Genomic DNA, 20,129 nt, shown 5'->3' on the forward strand with positions numbered 1-20,129 from the left:
CCCCTTACTACCTGTCTCCTACCCTTGCCCAATCCTCAGCTGAAGTCTTACCCCACAGTAAATGCTGGAGGCTGGTTGAATGAAAATCCTGAAGAGCCAGAAGGCTGCGCCGGTGCTGTTGGTGCACTAGGATTTGCGCCAAAAGTAAATACTCCTGGGTTGTTTGGAAAGTTGAAGTTAGCAGTATTACTTCCAAACTGGAATACAGGACCTGGAAAGATGGGGTGGGAATGAAAGGGAAAAGGAAAGTCAAAATTTGAGTTCTTTATCTCCACACATTTCCCACTACCTTTAACAAATGTTTTTATTTCAGGTTGCTCAATATGACAAATTATTTTGGGTTGGTTGTAGCAGAAATGCTAGATTCTATATAGAACTATAGGAACAGTACATAGAGAATCATAAAGGGATTCTTAAAGTAACAGTACTGGCATACTGCTAATGAATTGTTTGCTTATTTCTGTACCACTATTAGGTTTTTGCCTGTGTAAACTGAAGTTTACTGTTTAATAAAGTCTTAAATTACAGTACTGAATCATGTAGATTCAATATTTAAGTAAACATTCTCGTGTTAATGCAGTCGATCTGGGGACTCCATGTTATTTATTGTGCTTACACAGCAACTAATCAAAACAAGCTCCTAAATTTATACCATCAAAGTAACTGTTAAGTAACGCAGACAATCCAGAGAGTTTTTAATCTCCAAACTGCTACATGACTAAGGAAAGAGTTGGTATAGCTTGTTACTTGGTCATTATCTATTGATTAGTACAAACATAAGTTACTTTTAATAGATTACTTTTGTAGAGCTTCTGAGAGGAAAAGATAAATGTTTTTTCCCTTTAAGTATTTGAGGTGATGCTATAATTGTTTTTTAATTTTTTTTTAATAATTACTAGTGTGAAACAGGTCTTACGCTTAAATTCTCGAGATCATTCATTCTTTTCATGTATTTCATATTTCATTAGCAAAACAAACTAAAGCCTTAACCCATAGATGTTTTAGAAAGAATGCTGACAATATAGAACAAAACCCTCAATCTAATAAGCTTGAGATGTACCATCATTAGTAATAATAATAAAATTTGTGAGACCAAAAAGCAAAAGGATGGTCAGCACTCACCAGCGGTCGAGGTACCAGAGCCGAACCCTGGCTGTTGGCTTGCTTGCTGTCCAAACACAGGGGGCTGACTACTGCTCGTCACGGAGCCGAAGGCAGGAGCAGCAGGCTGGGAGCCAGCCGAAAACAACGTTGTCGATAATGATCCGAAAGTCGGAGCGTTTGGCTGGCTGGACCCTTGGCTCTGGCCAAAAGCTGGTAGCTGACTGGCACCAAATGCTGGACCAGCAGCAGGTGCTGAAGATCCAGAGCCAAACACAAATGAAGAGGATGACCCTCAGGGAAGAAAACAGAAATCTCAGTATATGCCTTTTTTCCCCCCTCAAGGATTACTCTAACTGTTCCAGAAACATAGGCTCTAAAATCTCACTTTCTAAATCCGGTACCTGAATACTGATCTTAAACTATGATAGGGCTTCATGTTTATATCCTAGTAAGTAAAACAAACACTACCTCAACCATAACATGAATTGCACCTTTTCCTCTAAGTAAGAGGAAAACCAGCATGTTTACAAGATGAAATTCATCTCAAATGCCACGGTTGTCCAGATTCAAATTACTGTCTTAAGATTCACATTCTAGAACAGACTGCCTTGAGTAGTACATATTAATTTATAATTACTAAAAGCTGATTATATCATATATTCATTCAATTTGGTTTTGTCACACATTAAAAATATAGCTCTGCATGAATCTTTTGTGCTCTCAGCAACTGCTCCCCTCTCATTGCCTGAATGTTCATTCATCCAGTTCTGGAGGCCGAATTAGCTTCCAGTGATCTGGCTGTACTCAAAAACTCAGTTTAGTAGAGAAACTCTGTCCCTTTCTATGCAACATCAACAGATACCAGTTCATTCATTTAACTGCTTCAGTTCTGCACAGCCAGCAAAAATAATGAAACAGAAATATATGACTGAACAGTGACTCTGAACATCCAGATCTGCCAAGCAAAAGGGCACATTTTAAACAGTGCTGTGACTCTTAATGCAATTCAAGTGGCTGTCATGCAACAGTGAATACCATCTATTGCACCATAACTTGGAATGGCTGACTGTTTTTCTTTCCAGGAAGAACAGACACACAGTAAAGTTTAATATTAAAGTTGAAGGCTTCTGCATTAAAAAAAAATCCTTTATGAAGATTTTTCAGTCTTCTAGTAAAGAGACTCTGAAAGTTGTTAATCTGTAAGTAGGTTAATTTGATTTGCTGACTGACATAATTTAGAACTGTTCTCTTACAGTAATACTTATAATTCCATGTCCTAATTACAAATTTTTTTCTAACAATCCAAAAAATGATTAAATTTAATTTCTGGGAATAACTAGGTTAAACAACCAGTAAACACTGCTTAATAAGTGTAAAAATAGATGCATCTTCCTTACAAGTTCAATTTTACTTCCAACAACTGCAAGGCTAGCAGGAATACAACTGATTTAGCATCTTTAGTGTTATCTTGCAACTGCTAAATTCAAGCAGGCCTTCAGTGGAGTAATGAACATAAAGCATGAATAAAACTTCAGAGTCTCATCTCCATCTTCACTGAATTAGAGGAAAATTGAAAAAAAAACCACTGACCATGACACATCAACTTATTAGAAACAAATCTAATCTTTAAGCAGCAGCAACGGCATGCATACATACTGCGTCTGTATGTACTTGCCAAATAAAAGCTTTTGCAAGTCTTGCCATTATTTACAACACTTGGGAGTTGTATGTATGAGAAAGAAAAATGAGGAATGTCATAATTCATTTAACCTTAAGAACAGGTCTGATACTGAAAAGCGGGAAACCATCTTCTCGTGATGAAAAGTTCCTATACAAATTAAAAGCCAATAGAGTTGTCCAGTGCATAAATCAATGCCACTGCCAGTTCTTAAACACATTCTCCAAAGTAAAATATCCATAAAACAGTATCTTCTTGGTTCCCTATTCTTATGGCAAAACCAGAGATCAGCACTTATTTAAAACATACCTGTTGAACTTGATGTGGTTGTGGCTCCAAAAGTAAAGCCAGAATTTGCTGCATTGCTACTGCTGGCTCCTGAACCGAAGACAAATGGCGCAACAGCCGCAGCGGTGCTGGAGGATGTGGTTGCTGGTTTGCTTTCTTGGGAGAAGCCAAATGACTGAGATGCTGTAGATTCTGCAGAATTGCCAAAAGCAGAGCTGCTCACAGTGTTGCTGGCTTGTCCAAACACAAAGGGAGTGGGAACTGGTTGAAGATTTGAAGAAGCAGTGGAGCTGCCAAACACACTGCTGCTGTTGGCTGAAGATGCAGGTACAGTTGTGCTGGAGGAACTAGAGCTCAAGAAGCTGAAGGCTGGCTTCACAGCTCCTTGATCTGAGAGGAAGAACCGTACATAAACCACCTCAGAAACGCCAAACAGAAGTACAACACTACAAACAGCAATCCTGAATGACAATCCAACTACTACCCTAGCTACCCTGTCACTTGCGTAAAACCTAGATATAATGCGCTTATTGCTGCCATCCCCATCCCCAATTAAAGGAATGGAAGAACGATGAAAAATAGGGACACCACTGAAGTCTGGGTTTTATTGGTTGCAAACATTAAGCATTAGCTAGAATTACCTGAACCAGTACAGACCAGTACCTCTGAACTTCTTGGAAAAAAATGTATTTTGGAAGTTCTTAGGGGAACAACATTAGTCACCTGGAACAGTTTTATTGACAAATGCAGTGTTACTGTTTGTTCTGTAGCCCACTCTGAAAATATAGCCCTATTCCTACAGCTTTAAATCAGACAAAGCTTACTGCCTTCCAGCCTAACTCCTCCAGCTCAAATTACTTGAGCACCTTCAAGATCTGCCTTTAAGAGCAATTGAGAATAACTCTCTCTTAAGAGGACTGTTGTAAAGCACTGATCTGCAGTTCTACACACTTGAAAGAGCTATTTTTTTTAAAATAAATCCTTCTTCAGCTTTTTCTAAGCTGTTCCTCTGTCCAATTCTCATTACTAATTTGCCTGTGATCTTGTTTTCAATTCCCCACTATCTTTTTTCCAGCAGTTAAGACACCTTTTCATCTATCCCATTTTTAAGCGACTATGCCATTTTGAAGAACATTTGTTAAAATTTCCTTTTTACACATGGCATTTGCATCAAATTTCCAAGACTAGACCAAACTCCAGAACTGTAACTGGAGGGAAAAAAACATGCGTCAGTCCTCCCTCCCTTAATTCCCACTATCCTCCCAAAATTTATTTGTTCAGTTGCAGTTAAACCATACAAATACTGTGATTAAAATCAGTATAATCCTGTCCCTTGCTTTTATTCAGGGTCACTTACAGATACTCTTTCACATACACCGTCAGAAGTGAATAAAGAATTTTGTTTTACAGAAGACTGTTGCTAGGTGATACAAATGGAATTTAACAAGCAGAATTTCTCACACAGTGATCATCACTAAAGAAACTTCATTTTCCACTGCAGCCTTTCAATAAATTAGCAAAATACAATACTGCATGATTAACTCTATTAAGCAATATTTATATCTCTGTAACAGTAGAGTTAAAGCAGTGCAGCCTGTAGCACAGATGCAATTACATGAGAATATTCTTTTTTCTCATCCTCTTTCCCTACGAAAAAAATGCTAGAGTAAGGCCTCTATATTGCACCATACTAAAGATTTTAACCCCAACTATGCTGTTACCATTGAGGCAATAACAACTTCTGTGCTCACATAAGATGTAATACAGGTAGAGGTCTGGTGAATTTTTTGTTTAACCCTAATGTTAAAACTCACTGAAATCTAGAAAGGAATTGCTGCAAATTATCTACACCTCAACAACCATAAAGATACACATGTGGCAGAGAGTAAATCTTTTTCTAAAGCTAAGCATTAATACATGAAATGCCATACATCTATTTTGTCCAGTATGGCTTCAGAGGTATTGTACAACGCATATATGCAGACAAGAGAAGACAAAAGATGTCCTGTTTACCTGAAGTACTGGTTTGTGCCCCAAATGTAAAAGCTGGCTTGGCCTGCTCAGTTTCCTTCTCTGATGGTTTTATGAAACTAAAATTAAATGTGGATTTTGCTGTGCTCTCTTCTTTGGTATGCTCAGACTTCCCAAATGAAAAGATAGGCTGTGGCTTTGGCTCTTCATTGTCAGCTTTCTTTCCAAACACTAATGGAGCAGCAGAAGTGACAGAGTCCTGTTTCTCTTCTGTCCTTCCCAAAACAAACTGCGAGGCAGGTGCAGATTCCACACTGCCAAAAGAGAAGCCTGCCTTTGTGGAAGGAGTTTCATCCTTTTTCTCATCAGGCTTCTTAAATGCAAAAGCAGCTGACGCAACCTCCTTTTCTGCCACGGTTCCAAAACCGAAGCCACTGACCCCTGTCTTATTCTCAGTCGGAGCTATGGAAGAAGTAGAACTTGTGCCAAAACCAAAGCCTCCCAGGACTGTTTCCTCTTTCTTTGCCTGCTGCCCCAGGCTCCCTGTCCCAAACTGAAATGTTGAAGGAGCCTGACTGCTTGTAGATGGAAGTCCAAAGGTAAAATTGTTGTTCTTCTCTTCTTTCTTACTGTCTTCTGGTTTGGAGTCTGAGGAAGAAACTCCAAATTTGAAGTCCCCTGAATTGCTAGGAAACTTAAATCCCCCAGTCCCAATATTGGAGGATGCAGATTCTAATGCAATACCAAACTTGAAGCCCCCTTGTTCACTAAATGTAAAACTTTTGGGGCTACCTAACGTATGAGAAGAGTCAGAGGTTGATGACTGAACACCAAATGTAAATGATGGCGTTGCAGCATTTGAGGACACAGGAACAGTACCAAACCCTGCAAAAAGAGTAATAATGTTAAGTTTGTAATACATGCTGTGGTTCTGTTCCCAAGCTTCTCACACAGTCAAAACTGTTCTACCAAAAACAGCAACCCAAAACACTACAAAGCCCCTCACACATATCACCTCTCTACATGCACCTTGTGCACAAAGGTATTCTTTTGTCCACCCCCGGCTTTAAAAAAATACGCTAATAATTTCTTCTGAAAGCTCATGGGGTGGGGTTTGTTGTTGTTTTGTTTTGCTTAAGTCTAAACTGCAGATGAACAGAACATGAGGAATGGAAAGAACCAGTATGCCATTTATTAAAGCTTTCCTCTGAAAAGCGTTCATTTTCTCAGGGCAAGGAAATGTAGGCACACTGCAATATTCCTAGAGGAAAACTGAACAAGTCTGCCATAGCTCAAAGGAAAAATAACAGTGCTGCATTTATTAAAAAAAAAAAAAAAAAAAAAAAAAAAAAAAAAAAAAAAAAAAAGCACCTATATCACAGAACGCGCGCACATACCTTCCTCATTAAACATTACCTATGAGCTCTGCTTTGGTGCCTGGCTTTGCATTTTTGCAGGCTACACATTTTGTGGCTTCTGCTTTGTTTTGGACCAAGCAGACCTCACAATCCCAGCTTCCTTCAGGCTTCTTGAATTTGTCTAAATCCAGCAGTCCTCCAGAAGAAGCAGAAAAGGCAGAAACACTGCTACTGGTCACAGGCACTGAACTCCCTAAGCAATAAAGAAAACAGTTAAACAGGCTGCCTAAATATTAAAGTGAGCACAAGCCTTTTGAGGATGCCTGCTAGGTTATGAAGCAGACAGAGTAACGCAGTAAAAAAGTTAAGTAATTCCAGTCAAACTGCATCCAAGAGCCTAAGGAATGTAACAGAAATTCAGTTTCCTCTTTAAAATCTGTTCTGTAATTTTAAATACAAATGAAACCAATGCCACACTGTACAGCAAGTGTTTTTCATATCATACAGCCTTAGTGACACACCTATGAGGACCCAAGTGGGACACCAGAATGCAAAATTTCTCTCTTACTGTTCTGGATGACAGAAAATGCAAAAGCACTGCAGATGGAACAGAATTCCCACTCTCACCCTTACAGTTTTAAACCCCGAGGGTGACTTTTAAGAGAGTGGTCAAAGATTATGTCTGCAGTTTGAAACCATGAAGACAGGAAGGGGTCTTCTCTTCCCCAGCACATGGAGAGAATTCTTATCCTCTCCTTCTAGCTGAATCGCTCTTCCCCCTGACTGATGTAACATAACTATGCAGTTCTCTGCCCCAGAATGGTCACGCTAAAGCCCTCATTTCCAAAACTACTCCTTGCAACGAATTAAGTCCTTGCTGATCACTCAGAAGCCAAGTGTTCAAGAGAATAACTTCCCTCTGTAGTGTTCAAGAGAATAATCTCCCTCTGAAACATATCATCCCAGCTGAAGAAACTTCACTTCCACTGTTTGGGATGATTAAAAAAGCAAGATCAAATCTGTGTTAGGTTTCTTTCAGGATCTCCTTGAAAAGGTGTTCTTGATGTGATGGTGTATTAAATGATGCTCATATCCAAAGAAATTCAACAGCAAAACAGTTACTTATTCTTTGAAAAATAAGAAATTCACCACACGCAATATCAGGTACAATTGCATATAAGAGGAAACAATGGACAACACACCCAATGGGTCACCCACGGTCTGGAAGGCTACTGCTGGCCTTCGCAGGCTTATCTGTACACAGGGTTTTGTTTAAGGAGACTGGTTAAGACTTCAGTCTTGAAACCTGGCTTCATACCTTCCCTCAATTATGTACAGACAGTGGGTCCAAGGCATTGTCAGCCATGTTCTGTAAATACTGTTTCTAATTAAGTTTTGAAGGAGAAAAAACAGTAACGTTTAACTCCTTCCGTTTCCTCCAGTGAAAGTAAGAAAATTGGCTGCAACTTGGTTAAGGCATTCAAGCTCGCCATCTCTCCTGACCAGCTGCAAAAGCAGGGTGTAGTGGCTTGGATTCAGCTCTGTACTAATATATTTCCCAGTCAGTTCACTTCATGTGAGAGGCTGGAATCTTGGCTGAAACCTCCAAAGTGCCTGTAATCGCTCCTGCAGGCAGATACTAACCCATCCTCCCTGTGGGGCATACAGCTCTTCTGCTCAGGATATGTTGTTTAAACAACGAGCAATTTATTTTATTCTGTAAAGAATCTGCAGAAGTCGAGAAGTGCAACAAGAGAAAGCAAAACCACATACCTGGTTTCTCAGACTGGCAGGCTATGCACTTGCTGTCTTCTGCCTTATTTGTCACACAGCACACTGTACAGTCCCAGGAGCCCTTTGGCTTCTTAAATTTGTCTCCAAATCCCAGGGTGACCGTTGTGTCAGTGCTGCTGGAGGAGGAAGTAACTGTAGCCGAGGTGTCTGGGACTGCTGGCAGTGTCAGAGCAGGCATTACTCCTGTGCCAGGCTTTGGTGTCTCACATGCTACGCATTTGGTAGCTTCTGGTTTGTTCTGGATTAGACACGTATCACAATCCCAGGTGCCAGGTGCTGTTTTAAATCTGTCTCCAAAGCCCAGTGCCCCTGCTGTGGGGGCTGCTGACTTCGAGATGCTGCTTGGGCTTGAGCTTATTGTCTGTTTTGTACTCTGCTCAGCAGTTGACACTTTAGCAGCTTGACAAGTTCCACATTTGCTGTCCGTGGCCTTGTTTTGCATGCAGGGGTCACACGTGTCAGACTGCCAATATGATGAAGCTTGTTGAGAGGTCTCTTTACCTGCAGAAAAACTACTTATTGCAGGCCTTGTATAGACCACTGTGCTTGTTGTTACAGGCTGGGCAGCTGTAGAGGCATGGGTCTTCAGAGAAGTAAAGCCTAGGAAAAAAAAAAAAAAAAAAAAAGAAAACCAGGAAGAGAGCTTACTGCTAAAGCAACACCTCGCTACCTGTAACTAAGCACTTAAAACACTTAAAATAGCAGATGGCATAAAGGTAAACTCAAGTGCCAATGGTGACAACTATATAGTCTGACAAAATGCAACAGGAAGCCCCAGGAAATCTTATCTAAAGGGATGAAATTTCATATGATACACTGGGACACAACAGAACATATAGTTAAAGCTTCATTTACCTCTTAATCTCCAAGAAAGCTTTCAAAACCTTCACTGCCTGACACTCTTATGAACAGGACTGAAAGCTATCATATCCATGAACAGAATTTTTTCCAGTTTCATTTTAAGATGCTATGCCCACTCAAATCAAATTTCTAAAGCTACTCCTGCTGTAGCAGCTGACTCACATTTACTTCAGCAACCATACAGAAATTTGTGCTTGGAGCAGCTAACCACATGGTATTTCCCCACTGATGCTGAACATTAAATAACAAAGAATGAGAAGGACAGAGCAATTAATTGTCTCATATTCCATAAGCTTTGTTCAAAATGCACCACACTGAGGCCAAATCCTATTTAAAGGTGCAAAATTTAACAGAAAATATGAAATACTAATATTAAAACACTCAAGAAAACATTAAGGCAATGCATCTTGAGTAACAGCTCAAACTACTTTTAATGCTAAATTAAAAAAAAAAATCATTTTTTAAAGTTGACTCTCAGAGCAATATGGATTTAGATTCTGCTTCTCAAAGTGATAAACAATTTGCCACCTCACTCATGGACCTTTCCTTATACCAAATGCACGCAGTATGTATTTTCTCTCATAGAAATACAAAAATTTGTCACTTCAGAAGAACAAACAAAAAATCTGATGCAACTGAAGTGAAACATCCCAATTTTGTTTAAAATTTAAAATACAATCTATAGTAATTGCTTTCACAAAAGGTCAAAGGGCTTGCAGCTTTTGAAATCTCTTTAGAAACACAATTACCTTTTTTTTCCCTAGGGCTGGTGGAGGTGGGAGAGGCACGTAGGGCTTTATAAATATTTTCTTTACAATTCTATTTATAAATTTTATTTATTTAAAATGGAACACTGATTATCTGACTATTTCTCTTTACATTTTACTTACAACACATCATAGAGGTGCAATCTATTTGTTTTTGAAGTTGTAGTTTTCCTTTCAGCGTTATAAGCCCCTTAGGACGGAAGGGGCAGACCCATCTTAATAGACACAGTGCTTATGCAATGTACTCGTACATGCATCTTTATAGCTAATATTATATTAACCATGACATTAAAGTTCTTTATCAATGTATGCTAGCATATTTTATGCAGTGTCTTTTAAAAAAGTAGTTCATCATCTCACCAGGGTTTTTTAGAATATCTAACACACTCCCTTCCTTTAAGACTTTTGCAGGTTTGAAGGGGCCATCATACTCCTCGTTTTCTTCCTTCTTATTGCTGGTGCTGTTTACAGTGGTGGTGTCTTTAGAAACAAAGCAAAGCAAAACAATACAAAAAAACACATCTTTCACAGAGCAATCCACTTAAAACAATACATTCATTTTTTCTAGAAACAAGAATTTTCAACTCATATACTTCAGTATTCAAGTATCTACAACGCATTTACAACAGAAAAAGCATATCTGTCACTGAAAAATACCAGACGTCCAGAACTTTGTACTTGTAGCAAATAAAAAATATTTTTTAATTTTTAGAGCATATACAAATCTCTTATTTGAAGTCGACTCACAACTAAAAATTAGTAACAATTCTGTTAAAAAAAAAAAAGATTAGAGAGTCTAAAATCTAATTCTGATGGAAAAATTGCAAGTATCTTTTCTCCCTCCAATTAAGTGAAAGTAAAAACAACTAAATATATTTATTTCCTCTCTGAAAATCTTGGATCTTCTACCAAGAAAGCTTAATTTAAATTTGGGGTGTGTCAGTCTTAATCAAGTTTCAGTTTGGACAACTGAACGAAAACGTTCTACTTCCAGTTACGTTATGCCAAAAAAAGTCTCTGCACGTTGTTACACTGTCATGGCTTGTCCTTCACATGCCTCTCAAGCCTTCCTCTCCACAAGGTCTAAAGCTAATTCTAAGTGAACAACAGAGTAAACCAAGGGAAATGTACACTAGACATTGAGCCCAGTTCTAAATGAGGCAAGAAGCAGAGCATCCTACTGAGACTGTAGTTTGTAGCTCACCATCAAACCACCTTTCTGTGGATCTAGCTTTCCAAAGGCTGAAAAGCCTTGCTTTGATTGGAAGTACTAAAGAACAAACTCTGAAACTCGTGAAATTGTAAGCGTTTGCTTCCTGAGAAAATCACATTTAGTATTTACAATTCAAAAATAAATCAACATCTGCAATCTGAAATGCTAAAATTTCAGTTACCTAGGGTAAGTAGGGATGTCACTGGCGTATCGCTGGACCCAGAAAGCTCTGCTGATTTTACAACAGGAACACTAAATGTAAACCCGATCTGCTACAAAAAATAAAAAAATAAAGAGAGCGTGCTTTCAAACTCTGACAAAAAAGAAATTTTATTAAAATTTCACACAAATATAAAATTGAAATCCATTCTTTAAACTTTCAGTATAAGTATACATACTGAGTAACAAGTCATATGCCAGGAACCTATATATTCATTTCCATCTTATCAGAGACAACTCTGTTTTATTGTTCCGCAATATTCTACTAAGATCCCCCCCAAAAGTTAAGCTTCTAGAGCATTTACTTACAGACAATGGAGGTAGCACTTCTGCCTCAGTAGATTTTACAATCGGAGATGAAAATCTGAACACAGGACTGCCAACATTACTTGCTAGTTGTACCTATATTTTAAAAAGAAATAAGATTTGTATCTAAAGGAAACAACATCATGTTGATGATGATGACGTTGAAACAACATCAACTACCTCAATTAATCGTCCAACAGAAGTTCTGCAGCAAAGTTGACAAATCTCATGTTTGAGATTTCTTTCTAATCCACATATAAGAAACATAATAATACACAACGAAGTTTCCAAATGAGTATATAGTACAGCAAAATGCTATAAACCACAATACAAAAACTGAGATGCTAGTCAGGTCTAAATTTATTAAATACATAGAAAAGAAGAGCAGCCAGCTTAAGAACCTTAAACTCAGGTCAACTGAGCTGAGTAAACTTAAGTCAGAGTGGCAGCAAATATTTCAACATATTAAAGCAGGTATCTGCTTCAAAATATACACAAATAATTCAAATGTTTATTTTATTTCAATAGTATTCCAATTAATGGACATCACAAATAATTCAAATGTTTATTTTATTTCAATAGTATTCCAATTAATGGATATCACCGTAGGCTTATATGACCATTAATACTACTTCTAATATGTGAAATAACTTGGTATAAAAATCCCAACAAATTTCGATAGCATTTGAAACAGTTACACAACTACGTTAACCAGAAGTTTACAAGTTGTAAGATGGAGAGAAGTCGAATCAAAATCTGTGTGCATTTTTCTCCCTAATCAAAATACAAATCAACCCTAATTTATTCAACTGGATATAAACTAATATTGATTAGTTTCATGAGCACCCTGGAACAACTCAGTGTGCAACAAAGCATACGCATACTAAGCCTAAGAAATACAAAGACTAAACAACAGAGATTTACCTTGTTCATCACTGATGTTGAAACAGTGCTTGGTGATGATGAGACAGCATTACTGGTAAGAGAACTAAAACTGAACTGAGGCAACAATGTAGTACTGATGGGTAAGGATATTTTCGGTAGTACTGGTTCCTCCACTTCCTGAAATTGTAAATTTTTATTTTAGTTTCTCTCTTTTACAAGACATTACTTTCTCATCCTCTGCACCCCAATTTGTTAACAAAGTTAAGCGTAAGAATGGAATTTACTAAGATAAAGCAAGTTTTCAAAAGGAATCCTGATATCCTCACCTTAGTCTACCATATCATTTTAATTTATGGGAAGCCTCTTTCCACATTATGCTACATCCACCACCAGTCCAGTAAAAGCAGTGAAAACTAGCTCAAAAGTGTGACTCTTGCCAGCTGCTCACTTTTTTCTACTACTTCTGAACTTTTAAACTATACATACTTAACTAGTTCCTTCAGTAATCTCAGTGAAGAAATTATCTGAGTTACTCACCTGTTGTTCTTGTCCAGGTTTTGATACATAATGTACTCCTCTTTCCCTTCTCATCTTGCCACCACCACTTGCTCCTCCTCCCGAAGACAGACCATTGGACGCAGGAGTACTGAATTTGGGGTATGTCAAATTGCTGACACAGAAAAACAATGCACAGATTGGAAAAAAAAATTATCAACTTTCTCAAGTTATCATAGCCATTATTTGTCTTGAAACTGAAACCGAATCAAAATACTAATGCTGTTTCACAAGTTACCAAATGCTGGTAAATACCTGATGTCCTGAATAGTAAGAACTATTTTAATACAAGCAGCGAGAAGGACCTATATGAGAAACAGTCACAACATCCATGTAAGAGTGTTGACTGAGGAAATTTCAACTACGAGTTTTCTGATTCCATGATGGACGTGTATCGTGATGGGGTGTACGTGTATGTACACATACATACACCCATGCAAGATGTCTGCCTACAGGAATATACAGGTTAAGATTTATGCAGCAAGACAGTATGGCAAAGGCTTCAGGAGCAGCTCTGAATTTCCCGAGGCCATTAGAAGAACCAGCAGGGGTGTTTAGGTGTACAAGCTTTCCAGAAGCCTTTTCAGACGTTAATACAGATCCCTTTTGCAAGGCATACAAAGACATTTCTCTTTTCATTATAAAAACCTTGATCAAAATCAGAAAGATTTCCTAATCCAAATGGGAAAGAAAACAAAACAAAAAACAAAACGTGTTAGGGAGTAGCAACAACAATAAAAAAAACACTGCATCAAAATAAAGTATCTGTGGAAAAAAATTACGATCTTAAAGCTCATTTTATAGATAAGCAGTCAGCCATTACAAAAGCATATTTGATCAAGTCTGAAGATACCAGCTCAGGTTTCTAGAAGACTGAGGAGAATTGACCTAAACTGGTCAGATCCTTGAAAACAGCTTGCTGAGCTCTTAGCACAGTAACCACCAAGAAGCAACTAGATCTTTAAGGCCATATGCTCAAACTTTTTTCTAATCCAAACTGACAATCAATTAGAATTCTGAAAAAAAAAACATTATGTCAAAATACAGCGTTACTCAGACAATTACAGTCCGCTCATAATAGCCTGTATTCCTCTTTCCAGTAAACACCTGTTAGTTTCTAAGGATAAAGTTCCCTGTCTTCAAGCAAAAAAATCCAATCTACTATTCTGATCCAGATTTAAAAATTAAAATCCATTTGGTAGGCCAAAGAGAGGTTTACCAAAATACTGCAGGGTAGCTGCAAAAAGGAGCTCTTGACAGCTGCCATTTACCAGTGTTGGGTTCCTTTGCCAAAACATGGCACCATTTAACACCACCCAACACCTATCTACTCCAGAAGAAAAAGTAAAACAAAGTACTAAAATCTGTGAGCCAAATTAAAAGTAGTGTCAGTTGCTGATCTTCCCTTCTACACAGAGGAGATGAAAGGAGTTCTACCAGAGAACATTTAGAATAGTTTGAAAAACCACAGTTAAAACCTAACATCTGCTTGCACCCATCTCAGAACCTGGGAGCCGGTCTCTTACACCACTGAAAAGGTGCTTACTGTGAAAGTCAAACTATTAGATGCCAAAACAAAGAAGGTTTTTCTCAAGCTGAAAAATGCCCAAGGCTTAAGAATTGCTTGGAAGACGAATACAGAGACAACAAAATACAATTTCCTACTACTATTCTTTGAAAAGTACAGATTGCCAAAAACACATACTTATGATGCAAAGTGTCTTAATTCACTCAATACCCAAAACAGTACTTGCCCCGAAGAGAAAGCCATCAATATTATTCGGAAGTGAAGTCACTCAACCTAAATTAAGAAAGCAGTGCAACACAAGACAATCTGCTCAACATAAGCACAGAGGAAATACAATTATTCACTCCCCTGCTTTTTTTTTTTTTTTTTTTTTTTTTTTTTAAGAGGTTAGTTAGCATTTGGCATTAGATGCTTCTAAAGTGCTCCTGTTTTTCACACTAACTCACAAAGCAGAGAAATGACTTCTCCATGGAAGAAGCATTAAAAGCAAAACAAAACCAAAACACCCCCCCACCCCACTTCCCCAAAAAACTCCCACTAGGTTTTTGCTTTTTCCTTTTTTAAAAAATTGAAAACCAAACATACTCATGAACAACAAGCTGTTACTTCATCTTATAAAGACTCCTTCTGAAAGGACTCTGTCCTTAAAGATTGAGCCTGCAGCCTCCATTAATTAGATAGAAAGATAAAACTAATAGCTGTTTCCCTTATGAATGCCAAGGTGGAAAAACAGCTTCATTCAAGTAACAATAATCCAGCTGACAAACTGCAAAATGATCTACCAAAGCAAACACTTTCTCACACATAAATTGATATTTAAACAGAATTTGCATACTTCATACCTCCCTCATAATGAAAATTTATACTGAATTTGCCATTTGTTTTTATATTGTTACTGCCCTTCCAAAGACAACAAGCATGAAGACTGTAGTAACAAAGGAAATCAAACAAGGATTTTACATTAAGAAAGAAAGCTAGCAATAGATTTCTCTTACCTTTCAGGTGGTTCTACTTCCTGTTCTGCAGGCAAACTCTTCTCTCTCATTCCCTGCAATTTAGGTTTGGTTTATTACAAGGTTTATCTGAATGCCTTACTATTCTAGACACAGCAAAGACAAACAACAACTCTTATGCGGTGTGTGCGTGTGTGCGCATTTTAATACGCCATTAAATAAACCTCATCTACTTAAGCTTGTCCCTTGACTCAGTATTCTAGGTACACGTCAGTTAAATTTGCAGCTAGAACAGGCAACGCTACTTCAGCCAGCACTGAGGATGAACAGATAAAATCAGTTCTCTTAAAACAAATGTCAGAAACTGTACCATAAGATGTAACTATCTTAAACAAAATGGGATCTAAATGACATGGGACACAGGGAAGTCAAATCAAGTTTTCTAATCAAAATTGCTGTTAATTTAATCAACCCATAAAAAGAGTGTAATTTTTAAATAACCCTGGTTAAAATAAGTGATTTTTCACCACCACTACCTCCCAAAAAAATCCCAAGCAGTTGCTACTATGTGCATTTCAGAACTCTTCAAAGATTGCACAAGCTAACCACCATAGGGATTTAAACACAAGAAACAACCAGTATGACTATCCAGTCTGATCTCCTACCTAACAAAGTCCATAGATTTAATATCTGATCATTTTTATATCTAGACTGATACTGGAACCACAGAGGTTTTTTGTTTGTTTGTTTTCTGAAAAAAATGCTAATCTTTTAAGGAAAGTTTAACAAGGACTTCATCTACAGCAAAGTTATCAAAATTGATGATTATGGTTATTGTTAGAAATCTCACTTGGAACACATACCTCATCTGAAAGAGAACGAATACACCTCAGCGTATCGGAGCATACACAAAGGAAGGTGTTGTCTTTTAGGGATTTTTCCACTGTGTGTGTGTGTGTCGGGGGGGGTTATTTATTTTTTTACAGCCCTAGCCAATAGCACAGCACTATATTGTGAAAATAACCACTAGACATTTACTGCACCGTAAACAATTAAATCCATGAAAACTCAAAATATTCTTTTCAGAATGGTTCCTACTGCCTTAACTCTCACCTAAAACATGCCATCACTATTCTCTGCCAGGAAAGAGCGTATTAGAAGAATTTGTTAGAAATACTCCAGGCTTGTAAAAACAGGCAGACAAGGATCAGTAAAGGTACTTACTTTGTACTTTATATTTATTCTTTGTCGAACTTTACTGGAATCAGTAGCTGGAGTCAAAGATGGTTTAAAATACTGGGTCCGACTCACTGACAAAGAGATTGCCTTTGGTGTCACAAGTTTATAGACAGGTGGATGCTGAGTTTCCATCTTTGAAAAGGAAGCAGCAATTTATATTTGCACCTGCTCAAGTTAACTGCAATATTCATTTACGAAAATATTACAGTACTATAAATCTCCCATAAGTTTTGGCTCTCAGTGAAAGTGGTTTGAGAAACTGAGAAGTATTCAACTTGAAGGGGGAAGTCTGATTGTACCTCATTTCAAAACATAAAAGAAGCCTGAAGTATTCATCTGATTTTCATTTTCAAAGCATTTTTCATAGGCCAAAATTACTTTTTAACAGCAAGCACTATACATTCTAGAACTGACCTTCCTCAATGCAAAACTGACTTAATCTTATCAAACAGAAAAGTGACCCCAAAAGACTACAACTTTTACAGAAGGCCCCATCAGACTTCTTCAGGCCTGTCTTAAGGATGTGTGCTATTTAAATTGGTATCAACAGAAAACTGTGCTTACAATACAGCATTAATTTCAGAGCATCCTCCTAACTCTTGGTAATAAAATTCACATTGTACCATCTCTAAAACAATTAAAAGTACTTATTTCTACAAACAATTATATTGATTTTGAAGTCTTGAATAAAACGTGTTTTACTTAAGCTCACAGCTCTTGTTTTGAGAGAAGGATGGTTCACTGGTGGTTTTAAATGTAAATGACTAAAAATGAAAAAATAAGTCACCCAGCTAGACATCTGAGAGCTATTCTGCCTTGTGCAGACCCTTGGAATAATAAAAGTGTGCCATATCACTGCTACCCGCTGCAGAAGTTTTGCTTCAATGCACAAGTGTTGTGTCAACTACACACTTACTTTAGCAGCAAAACACATTGCCCTCTGCTTATCAAGGGCTTTCATCAAGGGCTTCCCTTTCCATGCCAAACATTATGAATTCTAACACTGCAATAGACAATTTCTCTTCTTTTACCCAGTGACAGCTGTGCACAACATTCATTACTGACTGACAACTCCAGGCTGTCTGCTGCAAATCTAGCAGAATTTTCTTAATGCCTCATCACAGGTGTAGTTCCACAGTTTAACTGAGAATTCATATCAGCTTTGTTTTCAATTATTTTAGACATCATTTAGAGTAAAGAAATTATATCCTTTACTTTTTAATTTAATTTAGCGCATGGTAAAAGAAAATAGTACAGGAAATCTGAGATGCTTCTAAGTTCTGAAATGTTTATAAACAGTTGTACTCTTAATCAAGAGATTAGGATAGAAACTTAAAGACAGTCCATCCACTTTTGCATTAAAAGAGCAGACGGAAAATTTGCATGGAAGTAGAACCATCCTTTTGTTCTTTCAGTTGCCTGATGTTAAAGTGGCCTTTTGTGGGTTTCAGAATTGAATAAACCAAATGATACCCAATATTAACATTCGAGTTAAAAAAAAAAAAAAAAAAGACTAATTTTCAAATTTTAAGCAAAAATGAAGGAAATTGTGATTTACTACTCCATTACCACCAATTTAATGCCACCTTAGAAAAGGAATTTAGGAACACAGAATTACACAAAAGACAAAACAATTTTCCTCTTCTTACATCTAGATGGAATAAAAAGGAGAAACATCACTTTTTTGCACTGAAATGAACACAAAACTCTGACAAAATCTGTATGACAACTCAAGCAATATCTTTTCATTTTTGATGATTTCTCCAACAGAAAGTTTTCCTAAAAAACAAAATTCAACATGTAGCTTATCTTCAAATTATAGCACAACATAAAACTGTGCATGTTCCAGAACACTTGTTTTTGAGTGACATATCAAGATACCATAATACAAAAATAACATCATCCTTAAACTGATTTATCTTCACAGCTCTTCATTTAGTGTGGGCAGAAAGTTTAAAAAAAAAACAAAACAAAACAAAACAAAAAACAAAACAAAAAAAAAAAAAAAAAACAAAAAAAACCCAAACAATATAGGCACTGCCAGGACAGCTATACTTCGCAGAACACTAAAATTACCTCGAATTCATGTGCATGCTGTCATTGAGGTTTGTGACATTTCTGTTAATAGCTATAAAGCAGAGAAAGTTATGTATCTCAGCTTAAGACATTATGGATTCTTACCTGTTTTCGTTTTGAATGAAAGCCAGTCATATCCAGCACACTCCTGTCCACAGGCTAGAGGGAAAAAGTAAGCCTAAATATTAGAGGAAGATTTTCCTAAGACAAGCTTTCATGTAACAAAAAGGTGGCGATTTATTGATCAACTTACAGAAGACAGTGGAGTAGAAACAGAAGATGGAATCCTTTTAGCATCCTGTTGAACAAATAGTGCAATAGATTAATATGGATATAACATAAAGAACATCTTTATACCTGTACTAGCATTTTTGCAATTTTTAATAATACAAGAAATTGAAAGGAATGCCATTTACCGCCAAAGGACTTGACATCTTCTCCAAAGACTGCAAGATGCGCCGTGCTGTTGAACTTGTCACACCATAGGATTGCACATTTGCTTGTTTAGCTTTCACTTGTCTTCGTACTGGTGTCTGAAAAAAATAGCATTGTAAATGCTAATACACTTGACTTTGAATTAAATATGCCTATATGGCTTAAATAAACAATATAGCCAATAATCTAGTGATGATGGAGAAAAACAAACTCACTAGGAGGTCAAGTCATAAAGTAGAAAATAAACTCTTACAGAGTCAGTAGACTGAGGACCCCACATACCTTGAACGGGGGCAAAACAACGCGAACAAAAGAAATACTTAAATGTATAGGCACAAGTGGAATTAGTTGGGACTATCAGTGTCTCTGAAGCAGTAATCAGGAAAAAAGAATTCAAGCAAAGGCTTGTGCTGCAGAAAGTACTTTCAATAACAAAACAGACCTCAGAGTTTCCTAATGGTATAAGCGTATCATCTTAAAATCAGTTTATACCCTCACCATCAGGAATTTCTAGTTTTATCTATGCTTTCTCCCTTCCTCCAAGATTGTATTTTTCTGCATATCTTTTAACTCTGTTTAAAATGATCTGATTTGTACTGTAACAGATTTAAAAATTAAGTATTATGCTGAAAAAGTAAATTGTGTTTTATTGGCACCAGATGACTTAGTATCATTCAAAAACTTTCTTTACTATTACTATTTTTTCTATTGCATATATTAAACCCCTCATATTACCACATGATGTTTAACATGCTGCTATGTAAAGACAGGAAGCAAACCATATAGCATGTAAAAATTAAGCAAGACTGGCTGTAATCCACAGTAAGCAGCAACAAACAGGCTAGTTTCTCCTTTAAAAAACTAATCTTTTCGTTCCTCTTTTCAGTATAATACATACT

General features: G+C 37.1%; 1 protein-coding gene across 5 annotated transcripts in view; it reads right to left on the reverse strand.

Annotated features, from left to right (window-relative positions):
- NUP153 (nucleoporin 153) overlaps positions 1–20,129 on the reverse strand; it is a 41,381-nt gene that overhangs the window by 1,558 nt on the left and 19,694 nt on the right. For 4 of the 5 annotated variants that reach the window (XM_062569948.1, XM_062569949.1, XM_062569946.1 and 1 more), the window contains exons 6-21: positions 19,212–19,328; positions 19,049–19,093; positions 18,901–18,954; positions 16,705–16,851; positions 15,523–15,575; positions 12,982–13,114; positions 12,484–12,621; positions 11,563–11,655; positions 11,216–11,306; positions 10,182–10,301; positions 8,173–8,793; positions 6,458–6,652; positions 5,084–5,926; positions 3,092–3,460; positions 1,123–1,395; positions 52–211 (exon numbers count right to left, since the gene is read on the reverse strand). In XM_062569948.1, the coding sequence (XP_062425932.1) occupies positions 52–211; positions 1,123–1,395; positions 3,092–3,460; positions 5,084–5,926; positions 6,458–6,652; positions 8,173–8,793; positions 10,182–10,301; positions 11,216–11,306; positions 11,563–11,655; positions 12,484–12,621; positions 12,982–13,114; positions 15,523–15,575; positions 16,705–16,851; positions 18,901–18,954; positions 19,049–19,093; positions 19,212–19,328 (3,452 nt within the window). The remainder of the gene's footprint in view (positions 1–51; positions 212–1,122; positions 1,396–3,091; positions 3,461–5,083; positions 5,927–6,457; positions 6,653–8,172; positions 8,794–10,181; positions 10,302–11,215; positions 11,307–11,562; positions 11,656–12,483; positions 12,622–12,981; positions 13,115–15,522; positions 15,576–16,704; positions 16,852–18,900; positions 18,955–19,048; positions 19,094–19,211; positions 19,329–20,129) is intronic. The other variant, XM_062569947.1, reaches the window with a different exon arrangement.

The sequence above is a fragment of the Rhea pennata genome, chromosome 2, assembly GCF_028389875.1.
Source record: "Rhea pennata isolate bPtePen1 chromosome 2, bPtePen1.pri, whole genome shotgun sequence".
NCBI lineage: Eukaryota > Metazoa > Chordata > Aves > Rheiformes > Rheidae > Rhea > Rhea pennata.